Here is a 16,339-nt window from a genome sequence, read left to right on the forward strand (position 1 = left end):
GTGATCCTGGACCTGTGGGGGGGCCAGGAGGAGGCCTGAAGGACAGGTGGACGCCCACCCGGGCGAGCACTGCACGTTCTGGGCCTGGGGCTGGAGGCGCACGGCGGGGGCGGGCCAGGGGCGGGGCCTCCGACTCGCCGTTCCCCAATAACTTCAGCGGAAAAGTCCCGCCCCCAACCTACGAAAGCGCAGGGATTGGCTCTCCCGAGGGCGATTGGCGGCACGGGACGCGACCGGGGCCGCGGCGGAGGCGGGGCCGCAAGCAGGAAGTGGGAGTAAAGACGGCTCGAGGCTAGCTGGTCAGCGGGTTGCTGCGGCCACTTTGCTGTGTCGCGGCCGCCAGTGGCGAGATGGAGGGGCCGGGGCTGGGCTCGCAGGTGAGTGCAGCCGGGCACTGGCCGTCATGGGGCGGGGAGAGCAGCGGCGGTCGTGAGGGAGGGAGGGCGTAGGTGTGAGGCGGCTCACTAAAGGGGCCTCCGGGGGCGGAGGGGCCTGGGCTGGGGAGGAGGAAGCGTGGAGACTCCGGGAATGATGCTGGCAATTCTCAACGAGGCGACCGGAAAGAAAAGGAGGGGACGTACGGGTGAGTGCCCTACGGGCTCTCAGTCTTCCACGGTGGCCCCGGCGCCCCCTGGGGCCGGTACCCCGGGACCCGGCAGGGACCGCTGAGGGGCCTGGGAAGGGAGTGTGGCCGTTCTTGGGAGAGGTGTCAGGTGACACACCTGAGTTGGACCAGCCTGTCTCGACCTTGGCCTGGAATCCGTGCGGTTCTCTTGATTTCTTTTTCCGTGGCGTTGCCTGGACACCTGCCATCGCCCCACCCAGCCCTGTCCTGGTTCTTGTTCCCACATCCTTGCGTACTCCTTCAAAGAACTGAGGCTCTTAGTGTAGGCTGGGGAAAGGTGGGTGGAAAGAGAGGGACGTGATGGCTCTCTGCAGAACCCCGAAGGACGTTGTTCTGTGAAGGAGATGCTACCAGAAGCCAGATGTAGTTCCAGAGAAAGAACGGGCCAGTGGGGGACGTTACAGGAGATAACAGGAGGACGTTCCAAGAGAAAAAGATTTTTGTCCTTTTTGCTTATGGCCCTTTTCCAGTTCCTAGACTGCTGGCAGGCGTGTATTATAGCTGTTCACTTAATATTTGTTGAATAAACGAAGAATATCCAGATTCTGCCAACATGTAGTGAGTGCTTAGCTCATGCCAGATGCTTTTATATGCATTATTTTATTATGGAATTGAAGCATCCTTAAGAAGATAATATGATCTCCTTTTTACTGATGGGGAAACTGAAGCTGTCTCCAGTTGGAGTGAGTTAGGTAGTAGATTTTCTGTCCCTAATGGGATCCAAGCAGTTTGAGATGACTGGATGAGTTGGCTTCTAAAAACAATAGTCTTTCCAGTTCTTAGAGTGTTTCTTATGCTCCCCCATTCCTGTCCTTCTTTCAACGGTGATGTAGGTTTAAGAGAAAGAATAAAACGTGGAGAATTTAAGTTGTTCTTATCGTATTAGGTGTTCTTGCACTTTGACAGAAAAAAAACATTTGTAAGCTCACTGAATTTTACAAAAGGGTGTAGAATCTTCACATGGAAACTATGTCTCATTTTTTCCTCAGAGAATCTCAAGGAAAAGTTGATAGGAGTTAACAATCATATCTTAATTATTGCCACTTATTTACAAAAGCCTTCAAGTACTTAAAGTCCACTCCCTCGTGCTGAAGGGAAGATAGCCCTGCCCCAATTTCATGACAGATGGAGGAAGAGAATGATTCAGAGGTTGAAATTAATGGGGCAAGGTAGAGTAGCCATTGTTCATAATAATTGTTGTTGTTAATGATAATAATAATAATAATGTTATTTAGTAATAAAGATTTCACCTGTATATGGTGCTCTACAGTTTGCAAAATATTTCCCCGTTCTTGATCACTGTGACCTTATGAGGTGGGGAGAGATTGTTATTCTAGTTTTAAAGACTAGAACTGAGGCTCAAAAAATCGGAGTCATTTGTTAAAAGTCAAATAGCTGCTCAGTGATCGAAGCAAGACTTCATTCTGCTAGGTGTTAGGCACTGTTACAGGTGCTGGAGATGAATCAGTGAATATAACAGATAAAAACATTCCTGCTCTGGTTGAAGTTGGTCCTCCTGATTACACTTTCATTGTTGTTGGGTTTTGCTGGAATTTGCTTATGCCATCTGGCCCCCAGTTTCCTCTCTGGCCTCATTTTTTTTTTTTTTTTTTTTTTTTACTACTTTCTTGCTTGCTTAATCAGCCCCAGCCGCACTGGCCTCAAGACCTTTGTACTTACTCTTCACTCTGTCTAGAGTACTCTTTCCTCAAATAGCCACATGGCTTATTCCCCCACTACTTTAAGGTTTTGACGCAAATGTCACCTCAGTGCGGCAACCCCTCCCCATCATTACCACTACCAGCAACATTCCCTAGTCTTCTTTCTTGTTTTATATTTCTCCTCAGCGTTTAACACTATTTAACATACTGGTCTGTTTTGTTTGTTGTCTCTTTCCTTCCACTGAATGTAAGTTCTGTGCGGGCAGTGATTTTTTTACCAGTTGTGTTGACTGCTGTTTGCCTAGTATCTAGAACAGTGCCTAGCACTGGTGGGTACTCTGTAAACGATTGTCCAGTGAATGAACTTAGAAACTGAACTCTGGTACTTCTGTTAATGTCATGAGAAATTTTAATGATTATCTGTTGGCTCTCTCTTTGTTTTATTTGATAATCTGGCACGATAGTGACCCTCATCAGAGTCTGAGTTTGATTTTTTAGATCTTGGGTTTCTCTTCAATTAATGCCCACTGTAACTTTAACAACACTTATTTATTATTTAAAAAAATATGATTCATGATATCCATGTGAAAAATACTGTACGATCCCTTATATCTTAAAATTGTTCTAGTTTTCTTCTCTTCTTTTCTTTTTTCGTTTTTCTTTTCTTTCTGTCTTTCTTTGTCTTTCTTTCATCCTTCTGGTTTTCTATTGCTGTGTAAAAACTACCCCAAAACATAGTGGTGTAAAATAGCCATTGTCACGCTCATGGACTGTGTGTCAGGAATTTGGGCAGGGCATAGCATGGATGTTTGTTTCTGCTTCACTGTGTCTGGAGCCTTTGCTAGAAAAACTCATAAGCTGGGACACTTAATAGCTGGGGTTGGTATCATCTGGTGATGTCTTTACTCACATATCTGGCAGGGACACCTACATGTGGCCTGGGCCTCTGCACAGCATGGTGACTGGGGTTCCAAGTGTGAGCATCTCAAGAGACAGAAGGAGGAAGCTGTCAGTTTCTAAGGCCTGAGCCTGCAAACTGGTGGAACATCACTTTTGTGGTATTTATTAGCGAGTCACGGAACTCAGATTTGAGAGGAAGGGACACAGACCCTCTCCTCTTGATGGAGAAGTATCAAGAATTTAGGGACTGTGTTGTAAAAATCACCACAGATGTATTGGTATCTCTCTTACATAATTTTCATAGTATCTTGTTCTCCCCTGTGAAGGAGGGTACATGTTGGGTACATGTTTCTTTCTTGACATCCTTCCTACTTTTTTTTTTTTATAGAGTAATTTATTTTTTATTTTTTTTAAAGATTTTATTTATTCAACAGAGATAGAAACAGCCAGCGAGAGAGGGAACACAAGCAGGGGGAGTGGGAGAGGAAGACAGGCTCATAGTGGAGGAGCCCGATGTGGGGCTCCGATCCCATAACGCCGGGATCACGCCCTGAGCCGAAGGCAGACGCCCAACCGCTGTGCCACCCAGGCGCCCCCTTCCTACTTTTTTTTGACTCTTACCTTTTGTGTTCACTGCCATATCCCTGTGTCTAGAGCAGTGCCTGGCACGTAGAGTGCATTCAGTAAATACCTCATGAATGAAAGAATGAATGAATGAATTAATGAGTGGATTGCAGCAGGAATTGTGTCTTATTCCTAATTACCTTGTACAGACCTTCATCGAGTTACAAAGGGGTTACATCCAATAAATGCATCATAAGTTGAGAATGCATTTAATACACCTAACCTACAGAACAGCATAGCTTAGCCTAGCCCACCTTAAACGTGTTCAGAACACTTACGTGAGCCTACAGTTTTCATCTAACACAAAGCCTGTTTTATAATAAAGTGTTGAATATCTCATGTAATTTATTGAATACAGTATTGAAAGTGAAATAATGGTTGCATTGGGTATACAATGCTTGATTATTCACCCCTTGTGAATGCATGGCTGAGTGTCATAGAACATATCACCAGACCTGGAAAAGATTAAAATTCAAAGTATGGTTTTTACTGAATGCATATTATTTTCACACCATCATAAAGTTGAAAAATCCTAAGTTGAACTATTTTAAGTTGGGTTGTATTGTGATTGGCATATAGTAGGTGTTCTTTACATTTCTCTGAATGAATGGTTAGTGAAAACTCTTATGAGTTTGCTGGCATCATGAGAATTTGAGAATTTGCTTAGTCTCTTCTGATACTTTTTTTTCTTTTTTAAAGATTTTATTTATTCCCTTGAGAGAGAGAGTCAGAGACAAGGAGATGAGTGGGGAGAGGGATAGAGAAAGAGAGAGAGGGGAAGCAGAGTTGGCTTCCCCTCCCTGCTGAGTATGGAGCCTGACGTGGGGCTCGATCCCAGGACCCTGAGATCATGACCTGAGCTGAAGTCAGAGGCTTAACTGACTGAGCCACCCAGGCGCCCCTCTCTTCTGTTACCTTAACATTGCAGGCACCCATGTAGCAGTTGAGATTCTACCTCCATAAAAGGTGTTTGTTTATGTGAAGTCTTTGTCGGTGCACATTTTAATAATGACTGTTGTAACAGCTCCTCTTCGACCCATACAGCATTAATGTGGAAGGAACTTTGCAGTTATATTGACCTGCTCCTTCCATTTTACAAATGTAAAAACTGAAGCCAAAAATAGGGTAGATGATTAGCCGCCATCCTTCAGCCAGCATGAAATCTGAGACTTTGGCCTTGTTCTCAAGGGGTTTGCATTTCAACATGTAAAAATGAAACTAGAGAATACTTAAAAAAAAAAAAATTTTTTTTTTTTTTTTTTTGGTAACTGGAGAGTAATTTCTAAGAAGGATTTAGCATCTTGGGGCACCTGGGTGGCACAGCGGTTGGGCGTCTGCCTTCGACTCAGGGCGTGATCCCGGCATTATGGGATTGAGCCCCACATCAGGCTTCTCTGATGGGAGCCTGCTTCTTCCTCTCCCACTCCCCCTGCTCATGTTCCCTCTCTCGCTGGCTGTCTCTCTCTGTGTCAAATAAATAAATAAAATCTTTAAAAAAAAAAAAAAGAAGGGTTTAGCATCTTGACATAAACTTTGCTTCAGTCTTGGCGATGGGAACGCATGGTTGTTTTCCTTTAACATCTTTATGTGACTTGTCTCCAGTTGACCTTCCCAAAGCGGGCCATTCCTTTTCTCACCTGTAGCTCTTGTAAAATTTCGGGAGGGTGTGCTATCTAGAGCAAAGGAGATAGCTTAGAGCTGTGGTCTCTAAGCTGTTTTGATCACAGGTTCCTATCAAGAACAGTTTTGAACTTGCACCCCTAGAGTAAAACCCTACCACAATGTGAAAAGTGGGATCCCAAATTTTCATTTTTGTAAAACATCGTGTATTGTGAGATTAACAGAATGCTAAACGAAGCCTGCGCTACAAGCTGCCCGGGAGCTTGGCTCCTGACACACAGCCCCAATCACCCAGGTACTGACTGCAGTTTGTCATCACTTGTTGGCAGTTGCGCACTCTAACTTACACGCTGATGGGTGATTTTGTGTCATGTGGTCGGCTGGGACTGAGAAAGGTCAGCCTCCATCTGTTTGAGGTACATGGGGCCTGAGGACAGGAGCCACTTGCCGAATTTGTATCATCACAGGGCATGTTATTGTAAGATTTAGCAATATGTTTCTAAATTATATTCATTGACTGATAGCTCAATATATACTTGTGGTAAGGTTTTGAATTAAAGATAATAAATAGAAACCTGTTTCAAATTAGCCTTTTCGATAATTTTAATTTTTTTTTTTGGAGGGAGGCTGGCTTTTTGTTAGATCACATTCGATTGTCTTTGTACTTCAAGTGATACTGAAGCTGCTATGCATAGAATTGTCAGGTTTGCCATTTTCTTGTTTGCTTGGTCTTATTATTATTGTCCTATTTTACGGCTTCTTTGTAGGAATCAGTTTAAGCCACTTGCTTATTTTGGGAGGTGTAACTTAGTTAAAATTAGAGAATTTCACTTGAAAATTAACTTACCCTCATGTATACTGCAGTATGCTGAAGGTCCCCCTGTCAAGCCCCCTGGGTGGTAGAACTTTACTCTGCCCCCAGGTCACCTTGTAAACAGACCATTAAGGAGTGACTTGCTTGACATACAATCAAAGGAGGCTGGCAGTGCTAAAATTCGTAAAGCTTAAAGAACCGGATTTGTAAATTTTTCTGATGTTCCCTTTTTTTAGAAAAACATAAAAATCATTATAGTGGAAACTTTAAGTTGTTCTCCCATTACCCAGTGGGTCACTGCATATATGGCCTTGAGTGGCCTTGCCTGGCTTTCGAGGCCACTGACGTCCAAAACAGGCTTTGAGTTTATATAATCATTTTTTAGGTTTTACTCTGATTTGGATTTTGGCAAAAAATGATGATGTGAACAGAAGGTACCTCCTGTTCTTTAGTCTTTACCACCCATTTCTGCCACTTAACCACGTATTGCCTTCCATTATCATTTTATTCTATTTGTCTCTGTTAGGTTCTATTAGACTCAGACTCCTGGCGGATAGACACCCATGGCTTTCCTGCCTCTAGCATAACACTTTGTATGCCATAAATACACAATAATTGATTGCTGAAAAAACAAACGCTCTTAATTGTGGATATTCTTTACTTTGAAAGACATAATCTTCAACTTCAACATGAAAAATGAAGCTGATGTCCTTAATGCTTTAAGGCATTATGAGAAGCAACAAATTGGTATCTGTGGAATGTGTCAATTTTCTGTGCTGAAAAAATCTGTGTATAAACAAAGGGTTAATCTTCCTAACATAACAAATGGGAAAAGATATACTATCCAACTAGAAAACCAGTAGACTATGAAAAAGGAGTCCACGAAAGAGAAATACGAGAGCCAGTAAACATAAAAAATATGCTCAGATTCATTAGCAGTAGGGCCTGCAGATGAAAAACGCGATGCCATTTTCCAGCCATTGGATTGCCAAGACTGTAACATGATTGAGAATGTTTGGTTATGGAGAAAAAAGAATGTTTACATCCTTGCTGTGTGGTGTGTGAAATGGGGAAGGTAGTTGAAAGAACATTTACATCCTTGCTGTTCGGTGTGTGAAATGGGGAAAGTAGCTCAGTATCTATTTATGTTTATATATTTTCTGACCCAGCAGTCCTCCTTCGGGGAATCAGTGCTGTAGAACGGACAGGGTGTTCATTGTAGCATTCTTTATAGAATGAAGGCTGAAATCAGCCTGCGTCTCTGAACAGCACCAGGGGTAGGGGCACTGACCCCCTGTGCAGTGAAAAAATCCATGTGTAACTTTTGCTCCCTAAAAACTCAACTACTAATAGCCTGCTTTTGACCAGAAGCCTTACTGATAACATGAACAGTTGATGAACATATATTTTGTACGTTATATATATTCTGTATTCTCACAATAAAGTAAGTTAGAGAAAAGAAAATGTTAAGAAAATCCTAAGGAAGAGAAAATACATTTCAGTGCTATATTGTATTTATCAACAAACATCTGTGTGTGTGAGGGCCCGTGTAATTCAAACCCATGTTGTTCAAGGGTCAACTATATACACAATGAGGTAGGATACACCAAACTCCTAATAATAGTATCTTTGTTGCTGCAAGATTGGACAGAAAATAGTCCAGATTTGCTTACACTTTGTTCACTTTCATACTGGTAGATCTTTAAAGTGGATGTGAATTACTTTATAATTAGAAAAATTAATGCTGATGTAAAAAGTAGACTGATCACTGTCAGTTTTAACTACATCTGCTATTTACTGACACTCCGATTTAAGACTACCCAGACCTTTATTAAAAAATAGGTTGTCCTTGACCCTCAAGCTAGAAATTTAATAATTAAAAAAAAAGTTGAATTGTCACAAGATGTGGGGGGAATGACTCTAAATTGGTAATTCCGAGTATAGTTCAACTCTTCCTCAACAGCTCGTCTTCTTCCAATTGGACATAATTATAATTGCTGTGATATGATGAAAAGAATCCTAAAGTAATGTTCTTATTTATGTTTTAATCTAACTACCTATATGTTTATTTTTAGCTGTGTGTGAGTGTGCTTGTGTGTAAAGAGTGTCAAGTAGGGAGGTCGAATTCTCCAGATAAAGCAGAATTTACCTATTCAAAAGAGCATGTGTGGTTCTCGTTCTGAGTAAGGTGGAGTAAGTCATACTCCACCCTGCCTATCCCACTGAAGACACTGAGCAGAATGTAAGTAGCAGCTATTTAAGGATTTTGGAAAGTAAATTGTAGCAGGGAAATTGGGGGGAAAGACCAGAATTCAAGAAACCACTGAACCAGGAGCTAATTTACATTTTTCCCCCCACTGGGTCCCCCTCCCTGTTCCCCGGCATGCCTGAACTTGAACTGTGGAGGTGAGCATCAGTGCAGACAGAGCGCTCCAGGAGAACCCTCTAGTTCAAGTTCGAGGAACAAGGAGGTCTCCTGGCAGCACAGGTGCCTGAAACTCTGTGGGAGGAGAACTTCCTCTTTGAACAGAGGAGTTGTGGTGCCAGGACAGCTGTTCTTAGAAGTGACACCAAAAGCATGATACATAAAAGAAAAAATTGATAAATTGGACTTCATCAAAATTAAAAATTTTTGCCATATGAAAGAGACTTTTAAGAAACGGGCAGATAAGCTATAGCCTGGGAGAAAATATTTGCAAATCTAGACACAAAGGACTTGTGTCTGGAATGTATAATGTTAAGAACTCTCAAAACTTAACAAGAAAAAAAATCAGCCCAATTAAAAAATGGGTAAAAGACAGTTCACCAGAGAAGATATACAGATGACAAATAAGCACATGAAAAGATACTCAACTTCAGCTCTTAGGGATATGCAAATTAAGACCATGATGATATACTGCTACCTGTCTATATACTGACTGTACCAGATGCCAGTGAGCATGGAGAGCAGTTGGAACTGTCATACGTTGCTAGTGGCAATGCAAAGTGGTAGTGCCACTCTGGAAAATAGTTTGGCGATTTCTTATAGATTCAACATATACTCACCAGATGGCCAAGCAATCTCACTCTTAAAGAAGCAAAAACATACGTTCATACAAAAGCTTTGTACATGAATGTTTATAGCAGCTCTACTTAAAATCGCCAAAAGCCAGAAACAACTTGCCTGGGTTGTTTGAATGGATAAACTGTGATGTATTCGTACAATGGAATACTATACAGCAGGGAAAGAGCTATTAGTAACACAGAACCACTTGAATGAGTCTCAGAAAGCATTATGTTAAATGAAAGAAGCCAGTCTTAGAAGATTATATGCCGTATAATTTCATTATATGACATTCTGGGAAAGATTAAACTCGTGATGAAGAACACATCAGTGATTGCCAGCAGTTGAGGTAGGGGGGAGGGTGTGCCACAAAGCAGTATCCCAGCAGAGTTTCTTGAGGTGTTGGAACTGTCCCGTATCTTGATTTTGGTGGTCGTTACAGAACTCTATACGCAATGTATTCAAATTCATAGAACTACATATCAAAAAGTCAATTTTATTGTAAGTTAACTTAAAAAAAAGAAAAAGCATTTGCCCCTTCAGTAAACCATTGAGGGGTTATAGACTTCTTTCAGTAAAACTATCATTTCTTAAAACTTTTTTCGAACTCCTGGGGAATTGACTTAGGCACATTATATCAAATATCTTCAGCTTTTCTATTCCTAATGTATCCTTTGAGGATGGTGTTTTTGTTTTTGTTCTGTCTGTTTGTAAACAGTGAAAAGCTGTTCAGAGAGACAGGTCTGATGAATAAGGTGGGTGAAGGCTGGGTAACAACTTCATGGTAAAGAACAAGAGGAAATGATGAATTAATTAGCCAGTTTCAAATTTCTAGGAATGGTGTGCTAGATATTTTATGTGAACTCCCCCTTGAACTAAAAATGCTGGATGTGGTATTTTTTTTTTATTGTTTTTTTTTAAGGATTTTATTTATTTGAGAGAGCGTGCGTGCANAGGAATGGTGTGCTAGATATTTTATGTGAACTCCCCCTTGAACTAAAAATGCTGGATGTGGTATTTTTTTTTATTGTTTTTTTTTAAGGATTTTATTTATTTGAGAGAGCGTGCGTGCGTGCATGAGTAGGGGGAGGGGCAGAGGGCGAGGGAGAGTGAGAATCCCAAGCAGACTCCCCGCTGAGTGCAGAGCCTTACAAAGGGCTCCATCTCAAAACCCTGAGATCTTGACCTAAGCTGAAATCAAGAGTTGGTTGCTTAATAGACTGAGACACCCAGGTGCCCCAGTATTTTATATTTTTGATGCTATTGTAAATTTTATCAAAGATTCCTTAGATCTTCTATATGTGATCATGTTGTTTACAAATAAAGATGGACTTGCTTCTTTTCTAATCCATGTGCATTTTACTTCTGTTCCTTACTCTATTATTCTGTCTAGAGAACTTCAGTACTGTGTTGATTAGAAGTTGGGTTCCTGGCTGGCTGGGTCCGTGGAATATGGGACTGTTGGTCTCAGGGCTGTGGGTTTGACCCCCACGTTGGGCGTAGAGCCTACTTAGAAAAAAAAATGTGGCGATAGTGAGCATCCTTGCCTTGTTTTCAGTCTCTAGAGTTAAAACATGCAGTCTTTTGCCACGAAGTGTGTGGTAGCTGTAGATTTCTTGCAGTGTACCTCTTTATCAGGTTGAAGAAGTTCCTTCTTTCTCTGGTGTGTCAAGAATCTTTATCCGAGAGTTTTTATAATGCTTGCGTGTTGAATTTTGTCAGCTGCTTTATTCTACTGAAATGAGTGTATGTTTTTTTTTCCCCTTTATTCTGTTAATATGGGGAGTCCCTTGATTTAAAGTGTTTAAGCTTGGTCATAATATACATTATTCTTTTTTCATATTACTGGGTACACTTTGCTAATATTTTGTTTAAGGATATCTGTATCTATGTTTATGAAGGATATTGAATCTANTTTTTTTTTTTGGTTTTTTTTTTTTTTTTTTTTTTACTTGTAATGTCTGTTGATTTTAGTATCAGGATAATGCTGCCTCCTAAAATGAGCTGAGAAGCATTTCCAGTAATTTCTGAAGGAGTTGGGATCCTTTCTTCCTTAAGTATTTTATAGAGTTCGGCAGTTAAAGGTTATATGGGCTTTGGGTTATTTTGTTTTGTCTTTTTAATGGGAAGTTTTAAAATTATGAATTCAATTTCTTAAATAGCTAGAGTGCTATTCATTTCTTTTTAAGCCGGTTTTGATAACTTGTGTGTTCTGAGATATTTGTGCATTCATTCCATCTAGGTTGAATTTATTGACATAAAGATATTCACAGTAGTGCCTTATTACCCTTTTAATTTTCATAGGCTCTTGTAGTGATAGCCCCTTTTTAAACTTGCTATTTGTCATTGACATCTTTCTTGATCAGTTTAACTAGAGGTTTATCAATTTTATTGATTTATTCTTTACAAAGAACAAGTTTTTGGTTTCAGTGATTTTCTACATTGTTTTTCTTATATTTCATGGATTTCTTCTATATTTACTGCTTTCTTCATTCTGTCTACGTTGATTTTAATTTTCTTTCTCTAGATTCTTTTTTTTTTTTTAAAGACTTATTTATTTTCAGAGAGAGAGTGTGTGAGCACACAAACAAGCAGGGGTGGGGGTGCAGAGGGGGAGGGAGAGAGGGAGAGAGGGAGAGAGAGCATCTCCAGAGGACTCTGCGCTGAGCATGGAGCCTGACGTGGGGCTTGATATCATGACCCTGAGATCATGACCTGAGCCAAAACCAAGAGTCTGATGCTTAACCAACTGAGCCACCCAGGTGCCTCTTTCTCTAGATTTTTTTTTTTTTTTTTTTAGATTTTATTTATTTATTTGACAGAGAGAGCACAAGCAGGGGGGAGTGGCAGGTAGAGGGAGATGGAGAAGCAGGCTCCCCGCTGAGCAAGGAGCCCTATGCAGGGCTGGATCCCAGGACCCTGGGATCATGACTTGAGCTGAAGGCAGACGCTTAACCAGCTGAGCCACCCAGGCGCCCCTATGTAAGCTTTTATATTTAAAGTAGCTTTCTTGTAGACAACATATCTGTTTGTTTTGTTTTTTAAAATCCAATCTAACAATCTCTTTTTTTTTTTTTTGACTATTTGCATTTAACGTGATTATCAATATGGTGGTTAGGTGAAAATATATCACCTTGTATGTTTTTCTTTTTCTTCTCTGTTCTTTATTCTTTTTTCCTACTTGCCTTTTTATTTTATTTTTGTGTTTAAAAAAGATTTTATGTATTTATTTGATAGAGAGCACAAATGGAGGGCGGGGGGAGAGGGAGAAGCAGACTCCCACTGAGCAGGGAGCCCAATGTGGGGCTCCCTCCCAGGACCCTGGGATCATGACCTGAGCCAAAGGCAGAGGCTTTACCGACTGAGCCACCCAGGCGCCCCTTTTCTTGCCTTTTTAAAAAATACTAATTTGGTGTCTTTAGCATGTTTCGTTTGTCTCTGCTCTTGGCTTATTACTTACACCTTTTTATTTAGAGGTTGCCCTTGGGTTGACATTATACACTTTATCGCTGCCTACCTGCCAATACTATTATAGTATCTCATGTAACTGTTATAGCATCTTTTACAAGTATACTTACAAGTATACTTCCATTTCTCTACTATCATTAAGAAATTAAAAAATGAGAAAAAGTCTGTTATGTTTACCCACATAATTATACATATTTACTCGTGTGGTCTGGTACTCTGTTCCTTTGTATTGTTTTAGATTTCCATCTGGGATTATTTTCATTTAAGCCTGAAGAACTTCTTTTATCATTTCTTTTTGTATAAGTTTGTTTGTAATTTTCTCATCTTTTGTTTGTCTGAAAAAGTGTGTATTTCACCCCCATTTTTGAAGAATAGTTTTGCTGAGGTTTCAGGTTTGCAGTTCTGTCAGCTCTTTAAAACTGTGTTTTGTATTCTAGCTTGCATTTACTGATAAGAAGTCTCAATTCATTCTTATCTTTGTTTTTTTGAACATAATGTGTCTTTTTCCGTTAGGCTGCTCTTAAGATTATCTCTTTAACGTTGGCTTTTAGGGATTTGATTATAACATGCCCTCGTGTACGGTTTTGAGGTTTATCCTTCTTGGGTTTGTTGAGTTTCTTAGGAGCTGTGGGTTTATAATTTTCACCAAATTTGGAAGATTTTGGCTGTTATTTGGTCCAAATATATTAGAGGAAGCTTGCACGTGTGAGCTGGGGGTGGGAGGGGCAGAGGGAGAGGTTCCATGCTCAGCACGGAGCCCAATGTGGGACTTGATCTCATGACCCTGAGATCATGACCCGAGTGCAAATCAAGAGTTGGACGCTTAACTGACTGAGACACCCAGGCGCCCCAAATATTTAAAAACATTTCCTCCTCCTTTCCTGAGACTCCAGTTACACATAGTCAAAAACTTGATTTATTGGAAGGTTAGGGGTATCCTTAGGGTGTGTCTGCCACAATTCCCCAAAGCACAGGCTTGGCGACCTTCCTACTGTGTCAGTAGCTATAACCCTCCACCTGCTACAGGTATTAAGGTCCATTTGTGCCTTTGCAGATGACCTTTGTTTTATGACAAAATATATAATTTGAAATTTTCTCATAATAAGCATCTCATTTTAGTGAATAGAATTAAGATGAAAACCTTCCCTAGGATATACCTGTAAGACTGAAAGAAATTCTAATTTGATGATATAGATACCGTTGACAGTAGCAAATGCTTCATTATGTAATTGAATGGTGACATTAATTTTCCTACTATGGTTTGTCAAATTACTCTTATTCTTCAGTGCAGGAATCACAGCCATGGCCCCCACCCTCCAGGATTTGGTCGACATGGACTCTGTGCATCTGAAAGCAAAGAACTTGCCAAAGCGAGAGAAGCTCTTCCTCTTATAGAGGACTCTAGTAACTGTGACATTGTAAAAGCTACTCAGTAAGTCTCCTCAGTGTTTCATTTTATCCTGGGTTCTGTTGAATTATATTAACATTTGTGCGTCTCACGGCATCCCAGTGCATACCTTCCTCGCTTTATACTTTAGCTAGCATGTTTGTCCTACCAATATCAGAGCACTTAATGCAGTGCACTTTATTAGCTGTTGCTTACCAGTGTCGCCCATTAAGTCACGAGCAGCTTCTTAGCAAATGCATGTAGTTTTCATCCTTGTCATCCCAGCGCTTTTGCACAGTTTTTGTCTCGTATCAGGTGCTGAATAATTCTTTGTTGAGTGAACGAATGATTATAAATGATACTAAAACTATGAGTTTGAAACACAAATCTGAGTTTTTAAAAATGTACTACTAGATCAATGGGATGGAAAAATATCAGCTCACACATTTATGGATATTTTAAACAATTATTTATTGAGTACTTTCTATGTACCTATTGTGCTGGATGCCCTGGAAGAACGTCAGTAAAGTAAAATAGGTTTTCTGACCACTTGAAACGTAGAGCAAGTTCTTTGCTTGCACTGAAAATGAAAGTATGTTTTGAAAGTTTCCTCTTAAGATCTCCATATGTGGGTATTTGCATTAAATGATTTCTAACATTTTCACCCTCGTGGATCTTACTGTTCATTAACATCCACCCCACCTCTTGCCACTGAACATGTTTTGAAATATTTTGTCTATCAGACTTCATTAATTGACTACTACATTTTCTTAATAATCAAATACAAATCTGCCCATCAGAGCTTCTAATCAACATGTAAGGAACTAATGTTACCACACTAACTTGATATAATTTCTGTCAAAAGCAAAGACGTTTTGTGATTAATTAGCCTATTAAGTCTTAACAAAGACTAATGTGTTATTTATGTTAAAAAATAATTAACGATTCTTTGAGTATTCTGATTACTAATTTATATGAACTCTAGAGGCCCTTGGAACTGCTACTTGAGGTGAATATTATTTGATATTATTTATATTCTTATTTTTATATGAAAGTATGAGTGTTCTTAAGGTAAATGTTTGCTTTAATTAGCATAGAAGCATTTAAATGTTTCTCTGCTGCCAGTAAAGCCTCTGTTACGATAAATGTAAGAAATTAGGCTACATTCACAGGGAATCTCAGTAAAAACTCACATTTTATGTCTTTCCTAAAATTTCCTTCAGGTCTTGGACCTTCTTAAGTGGTTGTGGGAATATCATTAGGTAGTGTTTGGAAAGGGCAGAAGAGAACTAGGATATGTACATTCTCTAAATCACTAAAATCCTTATTAGTGTGTACTCTTATATTTCTCACATAAAGGGAGTATTTCTTTTTCAGTAAAATGTTAAAGTTGACATTTAAAACTTGGAGAATGTGAATATATGTATCATCATCAACAGTTCACTCACTTATTACTATTTTCACGTAGCATCGTCTAACAGGTATCTCTGTCTTTTAAAAAGTGCCAGAAAGACAGACTGATAAGCACATGTTTTGATAAGCAAGTACACGTTTTGGTAAGGCAGAAATTATTTAATCTAAAATGTGACATTGACCCTTGAGGACCTGTTGAAACTTTCGGGTCCCTCTAAATAGAAATAAGTCTCAAAGAAAGTGCTAAATGGCCTGTTGGGTACTTAATAGTTGCTGTTAGAAAGAAATAAAGCTAATGAATGATTTTAAAAATTACTCTAGCATTGAAAAGAGACATTTCTCATTCTGATAGTCAGTTAAGTCACCCTCTTAAATATTCCTCAAGTCCATCGCTCCTTTTCCATCTCTTAGTTTAGGTTCTCATTGCCTCTCACCTGTATTTCTATACAAGAGTCACCCTCTTCTAATTAGCTTCCATACCACCACTAATGTGATCTTTCTTAAAACTAAAAGTGTGTGTGCTTTCTTCTTTAAAACCTCAGTGGTTTCCCTTTGAGCTAACAAGTCTAAACTGCAGAGCATGGCCTAGAAGGCCCATACAGTCTTTGCCTATCTCTTCTAGCCTTCTCTTGCCATTCCTTTCTCTTATGCTTTATGTTTCTGCTGTGTTAACTTGCTTATTTCTCTGAACATCATGCAGTTTCACATCTCTGATTTTTGGTCCATGCTACTTCCTTGGCCTCAAATACCCTTCCTTTAACCTGTAAAACAGCTCATGTGTATC

General features: G+C 40.0%; 1 protein-coding gene across 3 annotated transcripts in view; it reads left to right on the forward strand.

The window, feature by feature from the left end:
* The first annotated feature begins 240 nt into the window (after positions 1-240).
* ZDHHC13 (zinc finger DHHC-type palmitoyltransferase 13) overlaps positions 241-16,339 on the forward strand; it is a 49,925-nt gene continuing 33,826 nt past the window's right edge. For all 3 annotated transcript variants that reach the window (XM_034645127.1, XM_034645128.1, XM_034645129.1), the window contains exons 1-2: positions 241-377; positions 14,042-14,187. In XM_034645127.1, coding sequence (XP_034501018.1) covers positions 351-377; positions 14,042-14,187 — 173 coding nt within the window. In that variant the 5' untranslated portion in view covers positions 241-350. The remainder of the gene's footprint in view (positions 378-14,041; positions 14,188-16,339) is intronic.

Source organism: Ailuropoda melanoleuca, chromosome 16 (genome assembly GCF_002007445.2).
Source record: "Ailuropoda melanoleuca isolate Jingjing chromosome 16, ASM200744v2, whole genome shotgun sequence".
NCBI classification, from domain to species: domain Eukaryota; kingdom Metazoa; phylum Chordata; class Mammalia; order Carnivora; family Ursidae; genus Ailuropoda; species Ailuropoda melanoleuca.